Source organism: Embiotoca jacksoni, unplaced genomic scaffold (assembly GCF_022577435.1).
Source record: "Embiotoca jacksoni isolate LCO1_2020_lvr unplaced genomic scaffold, fEmbJac1.0.p SCAF_3, whole genome shotgun sequence".
NCBI lineage: Eukaryota > Metazoa > Chordata > Actinopteri > Embiotocidae > Embiotoca > Embiotoca jacksoni.
The window spans coordinates 14,445,328-14,470,965 of record NW_027185381.1 but is presented as its reverse complement, the minus strand read 5'-3'; the positions used below and the strand labels follow the sequence as shown (position 1 = coordinate 14,470,965).

Below are 25,638 nucleotides of genomic sequence, written 5' to 3'. Positions count from 1 at the left end.
CTCCTTTTCAAACGCTGCTTTGACTCTTGAAACTGTCTTTGAGACATTTCTCATTACGTCTCAGGCAAAGAGTAGCGTGTTTAACGTTTTAGTGTCAAACTTGAAGTGATTGTTCAGCACGTCTACCGTGTGTGTCTTAACACCGGAATTGAGGAGCAGTTACCGCAGCAGCGGGCATGAATGACAGATGAAGAGCTTATCTGTAATTTAGTAAAGCGCTTCTCTCTCAATGTGTTCGGGCTTGTTGGCAACTTCCCATGTGTGGAACAAAAGCACTATGAAGTGGCTGGATTTTACTGCCGTCACAGCATGGAGGAGACTGTAACGTCATTAGGTGAAGGAGTGACCCGCAGTGTAACACAGTCCTCTGTGTCTGTGTGAAGAAGAACCTCCATCAGCAGCTCTCCTCCAGTTCCTTTCCTCATTGTCGAGCCAGGCACAAACATGCCTGACAGTCAATGCTCACTTCTGGTTTTGTACCTGTTGATGTATAAAACATTGTAGCAACAGCATCCCACCTGCTGTCAGTTCCTCTGTCATCACAGGAGGGCCCTGCCCGTCTATTTACATGTGTTCATAAATCCAATGCACTGGGTGGATATATTTTCCTAGACAAAGTTCGTTTATTTGTATCCTTCATATTGTAAATGAAGTGAGAAATGGTTTTCACTTAAAAGACAGGAGCCAATGGATTTAAATTAAAGAAAGAAAAAAAAAAATCACCCCTTCTAAGTAAAGTGTATTTATTTCCGCCTTGTCTACTAAAAAACAGAAGAAATTGTGCAACAAGGATGTGTGCCTAAAGCTGATACAAGTGTAGACCATCACTTTTAAAAAATAGACAAAAGGACTAAAGTATACACATAACAGAATAATAAAGTAAATAATAATAATTAAAAAAAAAAAACTGTTTTAGTGTTCATATTAAGCAGTTTGATTTCAGTAGAATAAATCATTTTCTGGTTGTTTTTCTCAAATTATACTGCGAATTAAAATAACCTCTGAGTGACCAGGAAGTTAACTCTCCTCTTTGCTGTTTCTTTAAGATTTGAGTGAGATGCATTTAACTCCAAGGGTATTTTTTTAACCAAGCTTTCTGTTGGTATTTCTTAAGTTTAAAATGCCATAAATAGCCTACTTTTGAGATTGGCAAAAATGTGTTTAAATCATTTTTTCCCCCCACACAACAACTATTCACAGTTTTCAAGTACTCACAGAGTTCCATAATATGGAATAACACCACAAAAGGTCAATTGACTTGAAATCACTATCTGCCAAATGCCTCACTAATTCACAGGATTCTATGCCAACACTATGTATGCTATGCTCATACACCGAAGTAAATTTTAAAAAGCATCTCAATTTGTATAAAAGTTTGCCGTCAACAGCAGTTGGCCAGGTATTTACTGTTTGTCTCACAACCAGTCAATTTTGAATTGGGGTTTATAGCCTCGTACAAATGTTTTTCCGTAATATTGGTGAGGGCCTTAAAGCCTGTTTGTAGAAAATAATGTATTCAATAATGTTACCGTATCCGCTGTTGTCACCTCATTTGTTTATTTGAAAACTATGATTTACTAGTCGTAAATAAAATGGATAAAACAATAAAAAGAAACAAAATTTGAACAGAACCAGAGTCAAAATATCACTTTTGACATGAGACCATTCAGTGGCTCTCGGTAAGTGTGTTGAGCAGGTGTTAAATGTTGAAGAAACCCGCCTCTGAACAGGAATACATGTCTCATTAATCCCTTCACAACAGGTAAAGTAACATTACCTTTGTAGATGATAAAGATGGTAATAATGCAATATTAATGCAGTTTGATTTATAATAAGAATCCAATAGTTTTCTCAAATATACCAAATGAATAGAATGATTGTCTGAATTATGCTCTGGTCTTAGATCACCCGAGCTACATTTTCTCAGTTTCACTCGGCCTGTGGTCATCGGTTGTGAGACCACCCCGGTGCTAACTGGAGCCTGCAGAGCCTTCCACTGAAACTTGACTGTTGTGGGGCGGGGACAGGTTGGGCACTTTTGAGATTAAACAGGAATACTTCAGGGATCACTTTGTTTCAGATTTCAATCCCTCGCCCCAGTCGGAGAAAGAGAGGTTGCTTCTCTGCTGAGAGCCATGTAATCCCCTGTCCAGCCGGCGGCTCGCTGTCCCCTGACTGTACCTCGGTTTGTCTCACTCTCTCTTTCTCTCTCTGTCCTTCCCTTGACAGAACAATGCAGACCAAGTGGCCTTCCAAGTGGGCGGTGGCCTGTCTGCTCTGGAACAAATTTTGCAGGTCATCACTGCCGCTCCCACACCCACTGCAGTTCCCCGTATTCCCCTCAGGTGAGTATCGCCACCAAACTGAAATATTTATGGTTACATAAATCCTTTTAAAGTGGATGTGTTGTTTTTTTTCCCCGTGATTTAACACGCCACACAAAACAAGATATCGGTTGCTGTGCCCTGCAGGTTTATTGGTCATGACTTTATCAAGTTTCTGTTTCAAACCAGCAGGGTGAGCTGTCTCTTTAACTTATGTTTGGGAAAGTTTGATTTTGGAAATGTTGACCAGTCATCGCTGAGACCTGTGGCCTCATTAGCCTTGACTGAGTGTGATCTTATTTATTGGGTGCGAGTCTAAATTTAAGTTCCTTTTTAAAACAGATGTGTACTAATTTTCAGCAAAGTCAGACATTCCCTGTGGGATCTGTTTATGAACAATCTAATATGAACAGAACCTGCTTGATGACCCGACTGGAAAAGGTCCATTCTCCTCTGTTAACTTGCTCTGAAATAGCAGAAGAAACAGTCTCTTTTAATAAATGTCTATAGAAAGTAATAATCTAATGCTCAATGTTTATGTTCTGGTAGTTTCTTATTGGACGAAGGCAAAGAGGGCTGCACTTAGATTATGAAAACACATATGGACCAGCTTAGACAATGTAAAGAAAAAAAAAAGTGAACACTTTTATTATTTTATATCTTTATTTCTCTATTAAAAACAGGTTGTTTATGATTGACAGTACATCATAGACTTGCTACCATTTATCACCAGAAAAAAGTTTCCACATTGTTGAAAGATTGTGTTTGCTAAACCTAAAAGACAGGAACACTTTTAAATGTTTTATCTAGTCTATCTTCGCACGACCTCAGCTGTTACAGTCCTTCCTCCAGATGACTTCTCTATGCCTGCATTCATTCACTGACCTCACCAACAACACTGCTGTATTTCCTCTTTGTGACTGTTTTTGCAATTGCATAAAGTGAGTGAGCTCATGTCAACTAGCCTACTTTATCACCGTTTATAGTTGCTTCATCTCGATAAATACTCTCAAAATGTATTGATGAATAACAGCGCTGCCCTTCAAGAAATGGAAAGCATTTCCATTTCTGTAATCAATTTGTACTCATTCTTTCTCTCAAAACACAAAAAGCACACGTGTCCCATCGATCATTGAAAGTACGGAGTATTTTTGAGTTGTGGGTCTGACGTTTGCATGGCCTGCCAGTAGATAACCTCAGAGATGCTGCTGTACTCACAAGTGGGACTCTGTAATGGACTCGAATGGCCTTGCTCTCCCATTCATTAGCATTTACTGGTCTCTGAGTCTCTCCTAATGGACAAATGCTTCTTATATTTATAAGGCTTTTAAAGGGCATTGCATGTATATTGATTTTTTTTTTTTTTTTTTTTTGTAGTCTCTCTTTCTCAATCATTGTAATCTGAGGGAATTTCAAGCAGACTTCTGAATTAGAAGAAATATTATCTTAAATGGGGAGAAACTGTCTTCTGGCGCAAAGCGTTTGTTTTCAGAGTTTGTTGGCACATCCGTGCAGGATGGCGCGCTAGCTTAAGTACACACAATACCTGTCTGGCTTCAAGACATGTCCTTGACATGCTGTGGTGAAGAAGGAGGAGGTGAAGATTCTGCGCTTGTGTTTCCGCTTGCAGTTCAGTCAAATTCTGGATTGAGTTGTCGGTAATGATAAAATAGCTAAAATCATAGAATAACGAAACTTTTCCACACACAGATTTTAATAGTTGGCATTTTTCTCAAAACAAGTCTCATTAGGTCTTTTCCTGTTTCGTAAACCGTGTAAAGTGCAGGAGAGGTCACGCGCTGTGCCTTGAATCAGTCGGGTCAGTTCGGCCGGCAGCTCATGACTAGATGCAACACAAGGACGCAGCCCGGCTGTCTGCTTATCGCTATCAGTCATCTGGATTGCTGTGTGGCCTAATGGGCTGCTGTACAGACGCGAGCCCCAGAGTGCGCTACATTATCTGTTTACAGTGATGCTGCCATATTGATCACCTCCTCCCACCAGATAAGCGGAGTGATTTACAAAAAAAAACGGCAGCTGCCGAGATGCTCCTGCCATATCTCTCCCCAGGGAGGCTGATTCCATCTTGTTACCATTACATTAATGAGCTAATTCCTCTACGAGGCTGCGCTAATGTTCTAGTGTAACCCTGTGGTTGCTGGAGTGTCTAGATCAGACTTTATGCAGCCACTTACATTAACTTCAGCTGGAGAGATGATATCTTACAAAAGGCACAATACCATCCCAAACATGGCATGATTAACATTCATTTGACATCACAAAAATGTTATTAGTTATTTTGTTTTGCATTATTTAAATTATTTTGGTTGGCAATTCATATTCACAGGCATTTAAATTACTTGATAATTATTATCATACTTTATATACCCCCTATATTATTAAGAAGGGCTACAACTAAAGGTTGTACCTTGTTCAAGTGATTATTTGATCTATAAAATGTCAGAAAATGTGATGTCTTCTTGTTTTATCAAATTTACAATTCAAAACCAAATGACGTTTAACTTACTGATTTATATTCGCTTGTTTTTTAAGTCTAAGAAAATCACTAAACATCCTCATTTGGGACACTGTAGTCAGTTTTTGACTGACTCGAGATTTAAATTGGGGAGAGATTAGTTTTATGGCAATTCAATAATTCATTGAATTGAGTATCAACTCCATTGTCAAAGTGACTTTAAGCTAAAATTGCATTTAGATCTGACTTTGTTTGTGTTGTTGTATGGTGCCAGTGATGGTGTTTGTGCAATATGTTGGTCGGTATTGCAGCTCAGCTATAAATGATCGCATAATCTTACCCAGTTATTAGTTGAAGCTGTTATGATCCACTCGTATAAAACTGTTTCATTAGTCCGGGACAAAAATATCAAGGGGCCAACACGTGCTTGTGTGTAATTGGTGTCCTTTTATTGTCCTTCCATCATGACCGCTCCAGATAATCAGTTCAACCCAGAACCAGTGTCAAAGATGATGAGAATCTTTTTTTTTGCACACTGATGGGAATTTACACAGCGCTGGTATTTAGATTGCAGATGCTTCGTTCTTCTGTCTTCAATAGGGGTCACTGGAGAGAAGAGGAGAAGAAAGACTTGTCTTATGTACTATTTGCAGATGGTTTCAGCACTGAGCTTCATCAGCCTGTACATAACATAGGATAAAAACAAAATGACAAAAAAGAACAGAGGAGCACGTTTATGAATCCCCCTAGCAAAAATGTAATTCAAAAGTTTATCTTGTGATGTCTTGGTCTTATAGTTGAATGTTTTTATAATGGAAGACAAAGCTGTGATGGTAACAGGTGAGCTCCAGAGAAAGCTTTAGGAGTGCGTGGACATGCGTGTCAACCCAATTTGTATTTCCACCTCTGTCTCACATGACCCGGTGTATCCTGAGAAATTAGACCTGCAACCTGTGGTTTTATTTCAGGATGTTTTCCACCATTTGTGTGTGTGTGTGTGTGTGTGTGTGTGTGTGTGTGTGTGTGTGTGTGTGTGTGTGTGTGTGTGTGTGTGTGTGTGTGTGTGTGTGTGTGTGTGTGTGTGTGCACCCACTCGTGTGCATGGTGCTGTGTGACGGCTCATCAGATTTCTCCTCCTTCATACCTGGCCAGTGTGGCACGACAGCCAGAGTAGATGTCTTGGAAGCACTCAGGGTATCGGAGAGATCAACAGCAGCATCAAATTAAATGTCATTTAGATAGCAGTGAATGAGGGGATTGTTTGACAGCACAAGGAAATGGATTTGCTCCTCACCTTTTATTTTGGCTTAGGATTCTTTTTCTTCCCCCGTTTAAGAGGCAGGGGCTCAACCTGATCTGGAAGTTAGTCAGATTTCTGCAGCGCTGCTCCTGTCAGGCTTGACTGCACATATAGGAAACGCACAGAAAGGGCGAGGAATGTGAGACTCAGGTTGAGGAGCACAGATCTCAGGGTTGATAACTCGATGCAGTGACAAAAAGTATAAAGAGCCTTTTACATGCCTGTTGTCAACTGAATGGAGAGTTGGCCATTTACCTTAATAAATGGACTTGGGTGACAGAAAAAAAAAATATCCTTAACCGTATATGTCAGTGTGAGGGAAGCCGTGTTTATGATTGTGACTTTGTATTTATTGCAGAGACTTAACCAGCCACTGAAGTCTGCTTTTTGAGCTCTTTTCTTGATAAATCCTATTCTTCAGGAGTTATTTTCTCTTCCTAGTTTTATTTTTTTCTATCCATGTCTATCAACCTCTACAATATTTGAGCATTAGGAATTTAAATTCAGATGTCAGTTGCACATCTAATCCCCCCCCCCCTCAAACCTCCACCTTATTGTGTGTAGGCCTTCCGGCTACCAGGGCAGAGTCTCAGAGGGCTGCAGGGGGGGGTGAGACAAGATCAGGTGTGCTCCATCCCTTTATCACTTGGCCTCATTCTTTATGGATTTGAATAGCTTTACAGGAAAAATGGGAGGTCTAAACTATCTAGTGTTGGCGAGCAGATTACGTTGCTCAATTATTTGCGTCTGACTTTGTCTCCTGTTTTTACAATGACAATAGTTTATTGCTTCTGTTTTCAAAGCAGAATTGTTCTAAAAAGGGATAATGCACTAGGTGAGTTGAGACAGATAGAGGTTATGGTAATTTTGGGAACCTGTGAAGCACAATCTCTCCCATGTAATTAGAGAACCATAGTGGTGTAGGTGGAGGATTGTGGTCTGCTTAGATAGACTGGCACATATCAGTCCCCACAAAGTTTTTGTGCAATATGAGAAAGGGTGGTGTGGCACTTTACCAAATTGTTCCTCAAAATCTTTGACGAGAGCTGTCATTGAGGTGTATTTAGATAGTGAGATTCCCAGAGAGGGTTTGGGCTATCAGGTGTCATGCTCATCAAGCTCAATTAGGTGGGAGGAAACCAAAGACAGATCACTGTGATGGTTCATTGTACAGGCTGGTGTGAGGGCATAACTCAAACATGCCTTTGACAGCCTCCTCATTTGTTCAGAGATGACCAAAGACAAGCCTGATTAGCTGTGTTACAAAGCAATTGCATGCTCATTACATGAGCAGTGTGCTGAGTTGAGGGCCCGATCTGTCTCGCCAGAAGTTAAGTGATTTAATTAGAATATAGTTGTCAGGTCAGGGAGGGAAAATGCAGCCATTCATTTTTAAATGAAATTTGAACTGTTTGTTGAAGGATTTTTTTTCTTTATAAAAAGCTTTTCTCCTTTACTGCTCCCTCTTGATCACTCTGGAGTGATGTGTTAATTATATGTATATATGCATTATATTTTGGGGAACTCCAAATACCATAACAGTCATACACTCTTATCCTTTAGAGGCGGGGTGCATGCTGGACAGGTCCGCAGTCAATCACAGGGCAGGAACTACAAATTACCAGAAATAACCGCAGCCAACATGAACACCGGTTAAACTTACAAAAATTTTATGTCACAAGGGAAACTTTGTCAAAAATCATTGCACTATATGAACATGGACAACAAATAGATTGCTGACTTCTTCTTTCCTTCTTAAATGAACAATTAAATATTAGTTTATACGCAGCTTGGGAAAAACATTTGGCAGATGGAGAGCCCCAGAATCTCAGTGTAATTTGAATGCTCTTGACCAACATGAACTTTATCTGACGGTTCTGAAACGGTCTTTTGACTGTCAGTCCTGCATTGTCATTTCATCTCTGATAGATCTTATGATAACCCTGCTGTTGTGCACTACTTTACTCAAAAGGGACAAATACCACGCGACTAACTTCAGGTACCTGAAGTAACTCCTGTCCTTTACAGGAAATTACATCGCAGCTGCTGCCGTTTTCATAAACTGTGTGAAGCATGTAATTATACAGTAGCATTTGTGAAAAAGGATTTGAGTTGTCGTTTCGGTATTTGCATAGAAGCATAGCGGCGTCTCGTGTTAACTCGAGAATCACAGTCTCAGAGAATCTGATGCTGCGTGGCTGCACACAAAGCATAGTTTGCTTGGGTTCTCATGTTACCTCCCCTCTTCCTCCTCACAGACTCTTCTATCAATGCACTTAACCATTAATTAACTTTTTTCCACTGTCTTTAATATTTAATATCGCTGCCATACGGTACTGTAACAATTTGTAAGAAAGTAGTTCATGTTTTTTAAAGTGCTTTATTATTGTTTGGCAGTGGACGGAAGTCAGATCTGATGTCAGATTTGGACGCTCTCCGATCACGAAAAATGTAGAGCTTCTCGCATTAACACCACATTCCACGTCTGACAGCTTTATACCGCCATGCCAATAATGATACGGCAAAACGACTGCTCTGCCCACTAGCAAATGCAAAGCACAAAATAGAGGAAGTTATTGACAGACTTTGGTGAGCCTCCGCCTAATCTATTTTTCTTTACTATGCCAGCGTGTTTTGACTGAAAACGCACAGCAGATGTGAAGGTTCAGTAGATATCAAAATGTTTACCAGTTGAAATAAACACGGCCTACTTTAGGCACTGGAGAGGTGGATTCCATTCTTCCAGCGAGCAGATAGGACACGCTGTTTCTCCTATGGCTAAAATATACAGTTGTCAGAAAATATTAACTGATGAAACGGGGCGAGGGGGAGTAGCAGTCACAGCAGAATGATCGGTCAGTTATCTGAAGCATTAATCTTCTCTGGGACTTGCTTTAGAGGAGACATAATACAGAGGCACGCTGACTGGCTCAGCATTGGCTGCTGCCTGGGGCTGCCTGACGGCTGTGAGTAGCTGCTAGGAGAAATAGTTTTATCTCTCCGGCGGAAATGCTGCACCATCTCTGCCAAGATGGGACTGAGATTGCACTCAGCACCTCTGAAGGTGGCTCTAGAGAGGGGAGTCTCCGCATAAGTAGCTGATATGAGTGTTTTATTCCTCAAATCGACTTCCTTACTTGTGCTGTCAGTAAGATATGCTTTTGACTTGAGAAGACAAACTGCACCCTTAAGGAACCACAAATAGAGAAGAGTGTGTTTGGTTTCCTGATGCCTGCAGATAGTCTTGTCAGTTTCCAGGTCACATTTACATCCCAGTACTCGTGTTTCTTTAACAAATTGCAAGGGGAGAAGGGGTGTCCCCCGAGGTTTGTTTTTCCTTTTAAACTTGTGATTATTAATGGCTTGTCATTTTTCTGTGTTAGATCTCTCTGTGCTGCTGTAAATATCTACTACATGGCATGTTCCTGCTGCGCCCTCAACTGCTCCTACGTATTGTTTAGCAACAAGATAGTCCTCCTCATGGACCTGCTGCTGCACCAGTTAACAGTAAGTCAATGCATTCCAGTACATGAACAAGACCCCCCCCCCTCTACACAATGTTTGTTTGATGATACAATGAAATTCAATGTTATTTGATTAGTTTCTGCCAATAACACTATATAGAGGTCCCGTATTTTACCCTTTTACGTAGTTTTATTTGGTGTCTCGATATCCATAAGAACATATTTTGTGGTTTTTAATACCAAAAAACATCTCATTATAGGTTAAAATCTCCTCTCTTAACCTTCTCTTTGGAGCTCTAAAAAAACAGGCTTTTTTTTTTGTGTCCTCATCTTTAAGGTGCATTGATTTCCCAAGCCAACCACAGGTTTCCTTTGGTTGTATAGCTTGGTACCGCCTTGAAGGAATGTCAACTCAGGGTTTTTCTACCACATAGAAGGTTGGACAGTGTGGTGCTGAAGAACGACATATGACATGTTCGTGAGTTTATGACATCATAAACCCACAGCAGTCCAAACTGCTCGTCCAAATGGCATAGTTGCTGAATGCAGCTTGTGTGTATTTCTCCATGGACTGAGCATTTTGACACGTTCACAGTATTTATTTATCAAAAAAGAGATTGCAATCTGAATTTATACAATATGGGACCTTTAAATTTGTAAGAAGTACAGTAAATATAAAGAAAACGCTGAATTTATTTAAATACAGGGTATTAAAGGTGTGATTAAACTAACATAGCCACACATGCGCGTTTCATTTTTTTTATTTAAGCAATCCCTTGTTTACTCAACATTTATCTGTTGATAAACACTGCTTTGAACACAGGGAAAGCCTTGACTTCTTGCTGGTGTCTGTTACTGCCACAGTGTAAATGAAAGACAGAGCGAGACACAGACTTGTGAGTAACAAACCGTTGGCCAACCTCTCTACAGATGCCTCCTGACTGAGGGAATGTGAGAGCACAGTCAGGCAGGCAGGCAGGCAGGCAGGCAGGCTGCATTGCGGCGACATGTCAGCCCATATCCTTCAGCACTCTGTAAGAAGGACTGTAAACATCAGCTCACTCCAAACATCCAACGGTGGCGGCTTCACTGGGGCCGCCTACACTCACAACACAGACGGGACAAGGCACAGGCGCAGGGTTGCTGTGCATGCATGAACTCTACTGGGGCTTCCTTCTCCCGTCGAGTTCCAATCCAAAGCAGTCATATTTCCTCAGGGCGCACAGGGAGAGGTTAGCCCGTGTGCTCCAGTTTATATAAAACATATCCCAGCAGCTGCTCTGCTGACTGACATATCCAACAGCACTGCAGGAGATGAACAAACTTTCCTCAACGTCTTCAGTGCAGATTAAAAAATTGAGCTCAACAATTACTCACGCTCCTACTCAGCCCTGTGTGAGTTAGTTGTGATTTAGTTTACAATTTTAAACTTTTAAGCAGCTTTGCGTACACGCGCTCTTATTCGTGTGCATGTCTGTGTTTTGGTATGCGTGTGTGTGTGTAAGCATTAGAGTAAAGTTAAGGGGGGAGTGGGGGGGGGGTTGCACTGCCATATGAGCGTTCCCCCTTTTAATTAGATTTGTGGAGAATGTCGGTGGATTTACCTTTGCTGTCAGCGTTCACCCCAACCATTAGACCAAACGCGGAGGTTTGCAGGGTTCCACGTTAAATAGTGGCTCTATATCTTAAATGTTGACCCCTGCTCCTGTGTTTCATATAGTTTCTCTGGAAATACAAATGAGAAGAATGCCTGTCTCACTATTTGGGCCTGCATCTCGTCGTGATGTCGCTGGTTTATAGTACAACTTTATTTGTTTACACCATTTTTGTGTGACTGAGGAAATACCTAAAACAGCTTATACTGTAGTTATTATACATCTTATCTACTAATCTGTTCACTAAAGGTGGTGAATAATACGGTGTAATGTAGCGACAATGCGGGAAAAGCCTTATTCTCTAAAAACAGGGCATTTCACAAATAGCTTTTGCATTGATTAAATGGCCTTTAAACTTCACTTCACAGTTTATCATGTCATGCCATTCACATGCATTAAAAGAGTAGAGAACCCAGGGATGTATATAACACAGGTTCATTTATTGCTCAATATACCATCTTGTGTGAACTGCCTTTTTTCCTCCATTCTAACAGCTACATGTCCCGGATGAGGATAAGTCCATTTTTGAGCGCAACGTGAACAAACAAGTCTTTGAGGGTTTGACGACAGGCCTGCTTCAGACCATTGCTACCATCCTGGGGTCCCTGTGGCCACATTGCTCTGAGACAGGGAAAGGCGAAATCACACGGATTTCCTCCCCAGATGCCAAGGTCAAGAGCTCTGCCGCAGAGTCCTTCAACACTCGCACACAAGACCTAATCAGGTATCCCCCCCCCCCCCCCCTCCCCGATGCTCCGTGCTGCTCTCGCATTGCTCCTCATCCTCCTACATGGCACCTCTTTTTTTCCATCTCACAACCGTTTTACTTCCTTTAGCACATCCCTCCTCCACTCCTCTTCACTGGGTTGATAGTTGGTCAACCTCTGATTTCCTCAACAGCATGCCTTATGTGAAGAATAGGCTGACAAAATGTCAAATCGCCACTTGGAAATGGTCCAAGTGGTGTCTTGTTAGAATGGGAGTAGTGTGAGAATGAGGTGTATTCTGGCATCCTTCCAGCATCTACTTTTTCCACACATTAGGTGCCACATTTGAAGTAAAATCCTTTTCTGAAGGGGGGAGGGTGGGTCACAAAGTAGCATAAACAAAGAGCACTTCCAAAGCTTTGAAAAGTCCCCTTGAACCTACCGTACAAGCATGCCATGTGGTTCTGGGCTGTAGGAGTCGGGGCTGTGATGGAGAATTGTAGACTGTGAGGAAAGGCAGGCCTCATGAAGCCTCGTGGACTGGTGCAGACTTTCCACCATCCCTCCCACAAGCCATGATTCATCTGGACAGAGCAGCTGCACAGGCCCACCAATCTCATCCACTGACCCAGTCGTAACCCTAAAGACAGGGGAGGGCCTGAGAAAAATTGTGTCGTCAGACTGATAATCCCAAGTACGAACACAAGATTTACATCAACTGTCTTATGTATATGTGAGGAAGGACAAAAGATTAAAACATTTTTAGCTTTTGCAACACTCTCCCATTATGCCAGCCTATATATCACACAGAAAGGACATAACCATTTCCTTTCTGCTCATTACCAGCTTGTCAGTTTGCTTTCTAGTGCTTTTAGTTCCTTATCATATGAGTATGGATTGAAAACAGATACAACAATGATGAGACACCAAGTGGCAGGTTTGACCACCCAAAGCAGGCTGTCAAACAGTGAACTCGGGGCAAAGCAAGCAAGTGAGTGTGAGGAAAGATCTTTTCACCCCAAGTAAAGCTGTGGAAGAGGATCAAGTCAAAACAATGGGACTCGGTTCAAGTGTCAGATGACCTGCAGTGCAGGTTGAAAACGGTCGTAATCACCTGCTTTGAGAGGACATTGATGAGTGACAGACAGGTATGCGAAAGAAGTGAGTGGTCAAAGCAGTGTTACGTTGAGGAACAGTGACTTCGCAGTGACCACATCAGTGACTTAAAAGCCTTGATTGGCAGCTGTAGTGCTCTCTAGGTTCTCGTAAGCTGACAGTGCCCCAAAGGTCCCCGCATGCCGGGGCTTTGAGAGGACTAGCCCCCAGGTCAGCAGACTGTCAAGGGCCCAGAGCTGGGCTGGCACAGGGGCCACAACAGCCCTCTAATGACACTATTAGCAGTGATTTGTGGCTGAAAGAGTACAGGGAACATGATCATGAGACCTGTCATTGGCAAAGACAAATTGAAGATATCACAGTAATAGCAGGGGGGTGGAGGGCTTAGGTGAGGTATTGGCTTTCAGCTGCAGCGGTGTGGAAGTATGCACAGTAAAGACCTTTGTTTGCCTATGTGAGATGAGCTTTTTACTCGGAAAGTCACCCATGATTAACTTGTTTAAACATTCAGGAACCAATGTGATAAATAATGTTCCGGTTTTTTTTTCTCTTTGTGTGCGTTTATTCCAGCTATGTGGTGAACATGGGTTTGATTGATACGCTGTACGGATGCTTCTTGTCGGTCCAAAGTCCTGTAGACGAGCACCCCAAGATGTCTGCTTTCCTGCAGCAAGCCTCGGCTCTGCTGCACAGCATGTGCAAGCTGTGCTTTGTCGTAACCGGACGGTGAGCCTGTCTCTTACTCTATTACACACCTTAAACATCTCTGTGATCTCTTGATCTTCCTACGACAAACACACGCACACACACCTCCCTCTGTGCAAGTAATGAGAGACTGAGTCACTGTCGGTTCTTTACTGTCAGAAGGATCCATAAAGACGGGGCTCGTGGTTACTCAAACAAAGCCTGTGGTTCCTCTGCAATCAGCCGGCAAGTCATTTACTCCAGCCAGCAAACTGGCTAAGCTGTCATTACTGCAGATAGAGATAGGCATCTACTTGACCCAGCGCTCTGTCACTCACCATAAACCTTAGCCTGCAGCGTGGGGGAGCCCACCCACGTGTGCTACGGTGACCTCCACTCACAGAGGTTCAGTGGCGCCGCTGACGGAGGCTAAGCACACAGTCACACCAGGGGACATCAGCACCACAAGTCCCGACTTCAAAGGGGAAAATGCCGAGCATGGTCGAGCATGACCAGATTTCCGTTTATGCTCTGCATTCTAATAAAATCTGAAATGGAATAACCTTTATCCATTTGAATTGTTTGACCGAATATTGTTATCGGACCACCAGTGCGCTGCTGCACTAACGGTGACCAGTTGATGACCGCCGTGGTAGCAAGAACTATGTTTGTCTCGGAATATTAATGAGAAAATATTGTGTTTAATGACACTATGATCAATGCAGCAGCCAGTGTACTCTGTACTGCTCAGGCCTCTCTTTGTGTCATACATACAAATGCTCGGCAGGCTAGTAGAGTATTTGGGCCATGCCAGTTGCTGTGTCAGGGGATTATAATGGCATTAGGAGGCTGTGTTCTTGCCTAGCAGCATATTTCACGCAAAGCCTGTTGGCTAACATCAAGTATCAGCATGCACTGCAGGTTCCATCCAGGGGTCACACGCCCTCCATTCTATGGCTGCAAATCATAGCTGGTGCTGCTGCGGTAGTCTTAAATTGCCTGTCTGTATGAGCCGGGGGTTTTCACTGGAGTCTTCTGCATTGCGACTGAGAATCCTAAACAACATTATTGCATTAACGACTTTCAGTTTCTCTGGTATGTCAGGATTCTTTGAAAGTTAAGCAATGCCACAATGTCCATGCCCTATGGTTGGATTCTGTTTAAATGTCCTGTCTTTTGAAGTTCTTGCCATAAAAACATTCACCTTAAAAAAAGATAAACCATTGAGATGATTACCTCTTTGACCTATTAAAAGGGGACTTTTGCTCCACTTTCCTACCAGCATTATCCCTGGCTTTATTGTTGAATATCATGTACAATGAAAGGATGATGTTGCCAATCCCTTTAACCACCACAGTGGCATCTTGTTGGAGCCAGACAAACACATCACCTACAATCTTCTCAGGCAGGCTTTTATGAAATGTATTGCACTCAGCGCCTTGTCAGGCAACTCGGTACAATCTACCAGCTTGAAATCACTGCCATGAGCTTCACGTCATGGCATTACTATGTTTACTATAGGAGGAGAGGAAGTGGAAGAGCTAATCTTGAATCTCCAAGGTTCCACTCCTTAGCTAATCTGACAAGCAATAAATTGGACTTATTAAGTCAAAAAGTGAAACCGCTCAAAAGCTTCTTGCATGCGAAGAATGAAAAACTGTTATTCTATGAATGAACCAGGAAGCATACAAAGAGCAGAAGATGAATTTTAGAGCAGCTGTGATCCAACATGTTAATATGCAACACATTTCAAACTTGCTGCTTTTTCCCCCGTGGTCGACAGTGAAGTCAGATAACACGGCAGTGCTAACAGAGCTAGTATCTCTCATCGAAAGGAAAACCATCTCCAAACTTTTGTCTTGCGAGTAAATTTGGAGGTCTGGAGTGTTATTTGTGTTTTGGGATGTTTCAGTAAGTGAGCAGTCAACATGACACCGGCAGCAGGAGGGCAGAAAATTTTCGCAAAACATTCAGTAATATTTCCTAGTCTGATATCTGTTTCTATTCATTAATGAATGCCTCTAGTTTTTGTTGTTTCACTGAGCATACATTTGCCCTCTCTCCCTCTCTAGTGCTCCCAGTATATTTGACAATAAACGTCAGGACCCGACCGGCCTGACAGCCCTGCTGCAGTCCACCGATCTGGTGGGAGTGGTGCACACCCTGTATTGTATCTTGCTGCACAGTTTCTTGCCAGAATCCGCTTCCCAGAGTCAGGAACCCTACAGCCCCGGGGTCATCCAGGTGGCTTTACAAGGCATTCGCTTCCTCAACAGTTTTGCCCTTCTTGACCTGTCCGCCTTCCAGGTATTAAAATGATGTAATAAAAAAAAATCACAAAAAGTGAAAACAAAATGGGAATTAAAAATACTGCACACTGTTGACAGAAGATCAGACAGATTGTTTTTGTTCTATGTATCTGATTTTTGTTTGTACATTTTCTGTCCTGCAAAGTATTATTATACCATAAATATTTTATAGGATGATATTCACAATAATAGGTTTGTTATAGTAATAGCAGGTACCTTGGTATTAGCTCATTGTTAACAGTAACTACCTGCTATTATGATAGACAGTAGAAAGATAACGTTTTAATTACTTGCCTTGTAACAAACAGCAGGGTATCGTAAAATAACCCACAAATATTTAATTATGCTCCCTGGATTCAGTCACTCTGTATACATGATCAAATGAATGCTCGTTCCTTTGTTAAGAGCCATTATAAGAGGAGTTGCTGTCTTCAGGACAAAGCTGACCTATGGACATAAACACGGGTGCCCTTTGACCCCAGGTCATTTCGGGCGGGTTGAATAGAGCCCGGTGGGTCAGCAGTTAGAATGGACCACGAGTGATTATCACTGTATGCAGGGCCATACATTATCCACCCCGAGGAGGAGAGGGCGACAGCTTCACTATGCTAAGTCACCGCATAGACTGAAAGCCACAAGAGCAAGCGAGAATGCTGTTAATTATTTTAATGCCTTGGGGTAATTACTTTGAAGCAGCTTCCTCTCACTGACCCGCCACATTCAGGCAACTCAAAACAGCTGGAAATGAAAGCATTTCACTGCTGGAGTTTTATGAACATTTTAAATAATGTTTCGTTTTTTTGGCCGGGACTTGTAATCACCTTGTGTTTCGCATTACCTCACAGCAAACGGCTAATACGTACTTGCAGCGGACGGTTGATCAAAATTCAAGCCGTTAAGTCACTCCCCTGCCGCATCAGCTCCCAATAATGTGTTCAAAAGGGATTTTCAAAAGGGTCCAGTGCATAATAAATAACAGGGTTTTGCAGCGCTTGCATTTTGCCAGAATATGCTGTGACAAATCAGCGATCCTCAAAAATCAATGTTAGAAAAATAAAGGAAAAAAGTTCACGTTCAAACCAGAGCTGGCTATTTCCATCTTTGCTTTGGGGTTGGGTATACCTTTTCAAAGTGCGAATTGATTTTTAAATGTAAATTCATTTATGTATTGTGAAATGAATAATAATAGCTTTATATATATATAGTTCCGTGAGTTTAAGTTTTGAGCCTTGAAACCAGCATTTAGCTTCTATTGTGTTTATGGATGTTAAAATGCTAACACACCCAAACCTCCAGTGCAAATGGTGATGATCTTATTGTGCTCAGTCACTCTGACATGTTTAATAAATACCGCTCGTCGCGTGTCATTTCTGAGCGGGATTGGGTTGTTTTACGGTTGGACCTGCTTGATTTGCTTATACACTCACACCGTGTATGTTCCCACTCCCAAAAAAAAAAAAAAAAAAAAAAGCATGTAACCTTTTATTGCTTTACATTGTTATTGTGTTGAGCTTTGTAGTCACAATCATAGAGGATTCATGCTCAAGTGACTGTGATACACACTGACATGCTTTGTCTGTGGCCTGTCAGTCTGTTCTAGGAGCCGAAGGCCTGTCGCTCGCCTTCCGACACATTGTCAGCTCCCTGCTCTGGTACTGTACCCAGCATTCCTCTGAGGAGCTGCTGCACCAAGTCATCATCTGTGTGGGATACTTTACTGTTAACCACCCTGACAACCAGGTAAACCAGCGTGAACACACACACACACACACACACACACACACACACACAGACACCAGAATGAATTATAGTTTTTTTTTCAGCCAACACAACCAAACGATGTTGTTATTTTATTAAATAAATCTTGTATATCATATTTTTTTTAATTACATAAATTATAAAAACAAAAATTAAATGTTATCATTTATAAACAAATATGTGTATTTATGGAAACTGAGTGTTTTTACTCCTTAAATACATGACCAGGGCTACAATTCAATTTCTATTATCATTATTCTTCAGATAATTTTCTCAATTTATTTTTTTGTTGTAAAAGGTCAGAAACCAAGTTGACATCTTAAGATTCCTTGTTATAGATAATCAACAGTCCAACATGGACATGCACTGTATGTCAGTTGGATTGAATGTTTTTCAAATATAAAGCTTCAAATCCTCATCGAGCGAGGAATCAAAGAATATTTTACCATTTCACATGGAAAAATACGGAAACAAGTAATTAATAAAATATTTGCTGATTAATCTTAACAATGAATCCATTAATCTACTTATTGTTTTAGCTCTACTTAATGCAGTTTATCAGTCACCTGTCATCTGTCTACTAATCGGTTAATTACATTTAATGCTTTCAGTTGAGTAAAGCTGTCTATTGAGTGGGGAGATCCCGGTAATATCATCTTACTATTGTTCTTCTCATGTATTATTTGTCTGAAAAAGGGTGTGGTTTTGTAATTGTAACAAAAAGCACCTGTTTAAAGATTCATGCCTTGGCACCTTCCTGCTTTTGGTCTGTGTGTCGTCTATTGTCCCAACAGAGTGACCCATTGTTTCCTGCTGGTAAAGCGGGGCAGTACGCTGGGCCTTGCTGTTACAACTACTTAGGGGGCTCTGTGGAAGTGAGCAGGATGTGATGGAGCATACCTGGCTGCTGTGTAGCTGGCTGTCATGCATGGCCCGTCTACCGGGCCCCTGATTAGCCATGCTACAGTTGGCTGGGCTTTGATTAAGCTAAGCCTGACCCATGCAGGCAGCAGCCACAGCTTCAGCCTCTGATATGTCATTTATGGCCACACGGTCGCAGTCAGCCCCCATCACAACAATTGATAGGCTGATTACTGATTCTAATTTGCCAGATGTGTTATTTTTAATTAAAGGGACCTCCTCGTGTCTGTGCCACTTTAGCTCTCCTCTATGCTACTAACCAATCTAATTATTGCGATGTACAGAATTAGCATTTGTTGGCCATTGTAGATCCAATTTGCATATTATATTGAATAATTGAATAAGGACTGATGATTAAATTAGGCATGTGACAGGCGATTCATCTTGGTATTCCCACTAGCGATGCTAACAGAGCAGCCATGCTTTGTTAACCGTGTTTAGCAAAAGTAACATTTGCATGTTGCCGATTTGATGCAAAATCTGTCATTCCTTCAAATTAAGAAGGTTTTGATAGAAAGCCAAGAAAAACTCCTCTCACCTTGTTTTTGGGGTTTTCAAAGAAACATATCTGAGTAAAGACTGTCAGGAAACAAGATCCTACACAACCTTCACACAGAGTTGATCTTTGCCAGTGGTCCAGTTCCTGGAATGCATCCATTGAGTTCGGCACCAAGATGGATGGCGTTAAGGAGAATATTTAGAGCAGCTTGAGCTTTTCTCGAGCTAATGTAAGCATTGGCAGAACACAAAAGCAGCCCGACCCGGGGCCTGTGCGGTCGCAGAGACTGCTGATTCACTGTCGGCACACCAGCTTTTGTTTATATATATGCTCTAGAAATAAAGCCGCTCATAAAAAGCAGAACTTTGAAGCAGCACTACACATAGTGATGTATTCCCTCTGCTCTGGTGGGGTGGGATGGGGGGGTGAATAATTCACCTTGTCACACAAAAAGCCATTGGGAGAGTGACATATGTAGGCTTGTGTGTTTTTCTAAGTGTCTCTCTGCTTATGGGGGCCTCTGAGCCATGTAGCCATATGTTTCATTGTCTGCTGGGTGCGTCTGAAGGAACCTCTTGACAAAAAAAAAAAAAAAAAGCAGAACAAATTAAACCTATTTTGTAACTGACATATAATTGCACTTCTTTTTCTTTTTTTTTTTTTCTCCCCTGAAGAGATATGTACCGGTAATCTCCTTTTCTTTAAATGCAGTGATTCAATTGTGATTCATCAATGGTGATGATCGGTTGAATCTTCGAGCGGAGGGGACTGTAATTGTAAACTGGTGACATGTTAACCCACCTGATTCCTGCTTGCTGTTTTAGAAAGACATGAGCAATTTCAAGAGTGTGGAAATCTTAAGAAAACGTTGTTGTTTTTTTCAGCACGTGGAAAACGGCCACACATATGCAAGCAGAGTGAGCCACACATAAACGCTGTTGTGGCCAAAACACACACACACACACAAGCACAAGCAGGTCTGATTTCAGGTGGCGTATGGATGCTTTAAAAATGTAATGGGATAGTTTTCCCTCCACCGGCTCCTGAAATGACCAGACTTCTCCGTGCTTATATTTCGTAAACTGTTTTCTTTATGACCATCACATGAATGAGCCATGGATCGACTCTAGCGTGAACATCCCAGACGCATCTCCAGCCTTATCGGCGGGGTCAGTCCTCTTCTTCCCATTCTCGACGAGGGCGTTTCCTCTGCCCTGCGGGCCCGAGCCAGGCTTTAGGCCTGTAATTCCTGTTAACCTGATGTTGAAACTCTTCCCTCAGCAGTCCATTACTGCCAAGACAACCAAGCCCTCACTGCCTGCAGGGTAAGTGCAGCTCGTGCAGACCATTGGGAGCCAGCAGTAGGGAATACACACTGTGTATCACCCAGCAGAATAAACAGAGGCAGAGAAACACACACACACACACACACACACACACGCACACGCACGCACTCCTCTAACTGGCAGGAGATAGCTTGATTGTTAGCTTGGTAGATGATTTACACTCGGCTTCAAGGGTGAACACAGGTCCATCCGACTCAGTGAAACTGAGGACATTTTTATCCTTTCAGTGAGGAGTTCCTATTTGTCTGTAACACTGTTGTCGGAGCAGAGTCAGTGTCCGAGCAGAATTATCAGCACTTAGATCTGAAATGACACGTCAGCTCACGGAGATAAATAAAGAATTATTAGGCTTTCTTGCGTAAACAACAGGTTTCATGGGATTTTTAAAACAACAGCCTTAAACGTCAAGTTGGAGTGTCTTTGTCAATGTCTGCATCCAATTGTCAGAAGGCAGTTTACGCAGCCTCCTCAATAAGCCGTTGTAAATGTTGTAAAGAACTAAAAAAAAAAAAAAAAACACTAAACACACTAGCTTTGCTTTGTGTTGTCTGCTGAGCTGATTCTCTTATCAGCAAAGGAGTTCCACTGGATCTGGTTTATACTGTGGATTCAAGTGTCAGATATATGGCCCTTCTCTGACTCTGGTTCCTCCTGAGGTGTTTGGGCTGTCTAGACACAACGACGAATGGAAAGACCTCCACACATTAAAGATTGTGACGATACAAACGTAAAATTGCACTTATGAATTGAATAATATTTTGTGCTGCAGCCTCATGAATGCAGGTAGGCTTGTGCTATTATTTGAGGTTTAGGCATTATTACAAAGCTGAAGGATGACTTGTCTTTTTTTTTTTTTTTTTTTCCCCTCTGTTCTTAAGTCTGCTTTAACTTTGGTTTCTGCTGCAACACTGGGGTTTTCCCAGGAATTTGTTTGTTTCAGAACATTAACTTTACACACTCTTTGTTGTCATTGTGGACAGTGAGGAAGTTATATAATGGAAGCGTCATAAAACTGTTTAAAAATGCCAGGCCTCTGAACTTAAGAAAGAACAGAGCAGCCAGGACCCTTGAGTTTTTACAGGGTCGGCGTTACACATGGACCAGATGCATAGATTCAGATGCTTGTTGTTAGTTTTATGATGTCGAGCTCTGAGCTGCAGATACTTCAGCTGAGCCGGGAGAAGTAACACTGCGGCATAATCTCTAGTTGGAAGCCATTTCAGGCTCTGGTGTTGCTTTTCACCTGGTAGAGGCGTGGAAAGTTGGCAGGCGACTGGGTTTCTACCTCCAGACTCTTTGCTGCCACCAGGCTTTGTTTTATGTCTTTCTGCGTCAGGCACTTGAAGGTGGACAATTTGTTTAGGCAGCTGAAGATGGAATTGCGCATAGTGGAGGATTATGAGATCGCTGGGTGATTTGTGGGTCGGATCTCCTCAGAGCTCCAACTCAAACATCCAGTACTCGCTGTGGTGTTAAATTATGAAGCTCCTACATAAATGTTGCAGATTAAAACATGAGATTCTTTTAGCTTTTGCAGAATCATACTTTTGACTTTCTAATTAATTCAGCTGCGTAAACTTGTGGGCCCTGATTTCCATTTTTTTTTTTTTTTTTTTTTTTTTTTTTATTATTTATTTTGGTGTGTGTGTGTGTGTGTGTGTGTGTGTGTTTGTATGGGGGGAGGCAGCGTTGCAACAGACAAGATAAAATATGATGATGTGGAATTTAGTGGAAAAAGTAGCATGAACATGTTAAAACTACTTGCTGTGAAAATAAGCAGCTCTACTTTTGAAAACAACCAGAGCCTGCGTGTTTTCCTGTCTTCAGTACATGGATTTGTCTGTGTCCCAGATTCCCCCCAAAAAATTACTGAGTGAGTGAAACTGTCGGGATTTTGTTCCACACACATTCTCAGGGTTTCATATTTGTGTCTTATGAAAGACTATTCTGCAGTTCAGTACTACACTTATATTTTCTCTTACCAGCAAAAACTAACTCTTACATTTCAGTTTGATAAATTCAGTGCTTTTCACATTTTCAAATATTTGTTCTACGTCAAGGTTTAGACTGTTTGACCCGTCCATATGGATTCTTTAAACAAATGATGACAGGATATGACACTTGTATGTCCTTTTGAACTCCGCTGTAGAGGGCAGCTCTGAGAGAGCTTCACCTTGGGCCGATAAAAGCAATGAATTATCGCTTTGTTTATCCTGCTCCTCAAACTAGGAGTGCATTATCAAAGGAGAAGCCAGTGGAAGAGTATTAGAGTGTATTTTTTTTTTTTTAAATCTTGTAAATCTTGTGAATTTATGTCAACGTGACTTGGGGACCTCCTCTTGCCCTTCTGCTTTCCATTGACGTTGAGCCCCCGGTCCCTGCAGTCTGTACCTGTGAAGCAGTGCAGCATTTTCTCAGCCAGGATTTAGCATGTCGACCCCCTGACTCTCAGATGGGTGCTGATGGTGCTCTCGAGCTCAGGGGAGATGACCAGAGCATTAGACCGGGACCCCCACTCCTCCCCCTCTTCCTTTGCAACTAATCAAATGAGGCTGGGAGTGATTTGGTTTTAATACTAGTGGCCCGGATGTGATGGTGTGTGATTGACGGGCCGAGATGGAAAGCAGGATGTCGGCAGGGTGAGAATACCATTAATGGTATTGCTCATTTCTTAAAGTGGGGGTGGCCACGCTGCTGGTAGGGATTTGTTCCCCCTGCCTTCCACCCCACCCCTTCATGCCCCTGTTGCACTGTGAATGCCCTCTCAACCTGAGCTTCACTCCTGCACCGACTCCGTGCTTGAGTGTCGCTTAAAGAGCTTAACACAAAACTTGAAAGTGAAGTTTTAACCACTAACGATGACATCGGCTCACATGTTTTTTTCCTCTTATGGTACAGCAGCTCTGCCATTGCCGTTTTGCTACAAAACATCCCATCATTGTGTTTTATAGCCTGTAATTGTGTGGTGGGCGGCTGTGCCCCCCAGGTCTCCTTCTAATGGCTGTTTGTGTGTTGTTTTAGTGGCAGATTTACATGTGGGAGGGGCACAGAGGAGTGATTTACAACCAGCAGTGGCACTGACTGGCTTAGTGACTGACTGGCCCTGCTCCCTGTGTGTTCCAGGTGATAGTGCAGTCTGGCCGCCAGCCCAGCGTGTTGCAGAAACTGTGTCAGCTGCCCTTCCAGTACTTCAGCCACCCACGCCTCATCAGAGTGCTCTTTCCCTCCCTCATCTCGGCCTGCTACAACAACTCCCAGAACAAGGTCATCCTGCAGCAGGAGATGAGCTGCGTTCTTCTGGCCACATTCATCCAGGTAAGAATGGAAACATGGTCGCACATATAGTGTGCACTACAACACATTTACACACCATAAATGAACAATTACGTGATCTCACAAATAACATGTTAAAGAGAAGTGGAAAATCAATTTTTTTAATTAAAAAAAATAAATTAAAAAAAATAAATAAATTAAAAATTTTATTTATATATATATATATATATGTGTGTGTGTGTGTGTGTGTGTGTATATATATATCCTGTCTTGAGAGTTTCATGTCGCTAAATAAAATATCTAAACTCAGTTCATAGCTTTCACATCAGAAAGAAACCTCTGTGATCAGCTAATTGACAAATGCTCATTTGGGCCGCAGTGAATCAGTAACAGGCTGGCTTTTACAAAGACAAATGGTTTCCTTCACAGTGGATTTACCTGCCACTGGTTCAACTCCCAGTAAACAGCTTGTCTCCTTCATCTTCCTCTGACAACAAGCCCCTCGCCACTCCGCAACCACCACTGTTTTGACACCGATTACCCTCCATTCAGAGGGAGACAAGCTATTGTCATTTCTTTCAAACAAAGCAATAATGCATGGGGTCCTGCCCCGCTGCCCTCCTTTCCGAGTTAACCCCAGGAGCATTCCTCCGAGTGGAACAATTTAATCCAGGATGGTTTAGTTTGGTGAGTAAATCACGAGGAGATGGAGCTGTCGGAGCAGCTATAAATTCTGCTGGAGATATATATATATATCATTTTTTTCCTGCTTTTGTTTAACTAACTGAAGATGAGACAAATGACATTTCACACAAATAATAATACATAAATCTACAGTATACTCTGCAGCAAACTCTTTAATGACACTAAAACTTATCAATTCTCCCAGGACTGTGCTGCAAACGAGAAGCATTCCGACAATAAAACAAGTAAATCGGGTAAGTATTCCTGATAAGTTTATCAAATTTATAATTAGAAACCTTTTCTACCCTCAGTTTTAAAAGGATTTAGGGTTTCTGTTGGACACCCACTATAATAGTTTTTTTCTTTTTTGCCTGTACAGTTTCCCAGCCGCTGGATTACTGTGAATTGTCCAACCGTTTTCCAAGAGATCAATGGGATTCAGCACTGCAATTTTTCCTCAAGAAGCAGGAGGAGTGAAGGAGTTGTCCTCAGAACGGAAAAGCACAGTCTAACAGTTTTTCTTCGTGACATAACCTCTGCACTTAAATTTGTTCTTCAGACTTTGTCAAATGTAAAAGTTGTGAAGCCTTATTGTTTATTGGTGCATCTATTTTGAGTTCTTGGAAATCAGATTGATGCATAGGAGGAATTTTGCACAAAATGTCTTATTTGTTCGTTGCGTTTAGAAAAACATGCACAACTACTCCATTTAATGTTAAAATAAGCCATTTGTATCTCTTTGTTCCTGTTGTAGATAGAAACAGTTACATTAGCAAAGCAGCGACCACCTAAACCTGAAATATTTACTCATACTGTAATTTATAATTTGCCAAACATTTTCATACTGTTTTGTGTTAATTTATTGTTTTGTGAATGTGAATGACCAGAATATTACTGTCTACATAACACCAGTTACAAGTTAAATGACCTGCCTTGATTTCAAATGTGTTAAGAGTTATATTTTTAAAGCTCACATCTTATCTTTCCATTTTCTCTTTGTTAGCAGGCATTTGTTGGGAGTCATTTTCCTTCGTTATGTAAAAAAAAAAAAAAAAAAAAAAGCAACTTATGGTTATGTGCTGTTCTTCAGTTTGAATAAATTTAATATAAATTTCACTTAAA

At 41.7% G+C, this 25,638-nt stretch overlaps 1 protein-coding gene across 4 annotated transcripts in view; it reads left to right on the top strand.

Moving 5' to 3' along the window:
- The window catches only part of scaper (S-phase cyclin A-associated protein in the ER), a 57,006-nt gene extending 31,368 nt beyond the window's left edge, over positions 1–25,638 (top strand). For all 4 annotated transcript variants that reach the window (XM_069162393.1, XM_069162392.1, XM_069162395.1 and 1 more), the window contains 9 exons: positions 2,230–2,345; positions 9,484–9,607; positions 11,714–11,943; positions 13,613–13,768; positions 15,799–16,033; positions 17,626–17,775; positions 23,683–23,874; positions 24,722–24,770; positions 24,896–25,638. In XM_069162393.1, the coding sequence (XP_069018494.1) occupies positions 2,230–2,345; positions 9,484–9,607; positions 11,714–11,943; positions 13,613–13,768; positions 15,799–16,033; positions 17,626–17,775; positions 23,683–23,874; positions 24,722–24,770; positions 24,896–24,993 (1,350 nt within the window). In that variant the 3' untranslated portion in view covers positions 24,994–25,638. The remainder of the gene's footprint in view (positions 1–2,229; positions 2,346–9,483; positions 9,608–11,713; positions 11,944–13,612; positions 13,769–15,798; positions 16,034–17,625; positions 17,776–23,682; positions 23,875–24,721; positions 24,771–24,895) is intronic.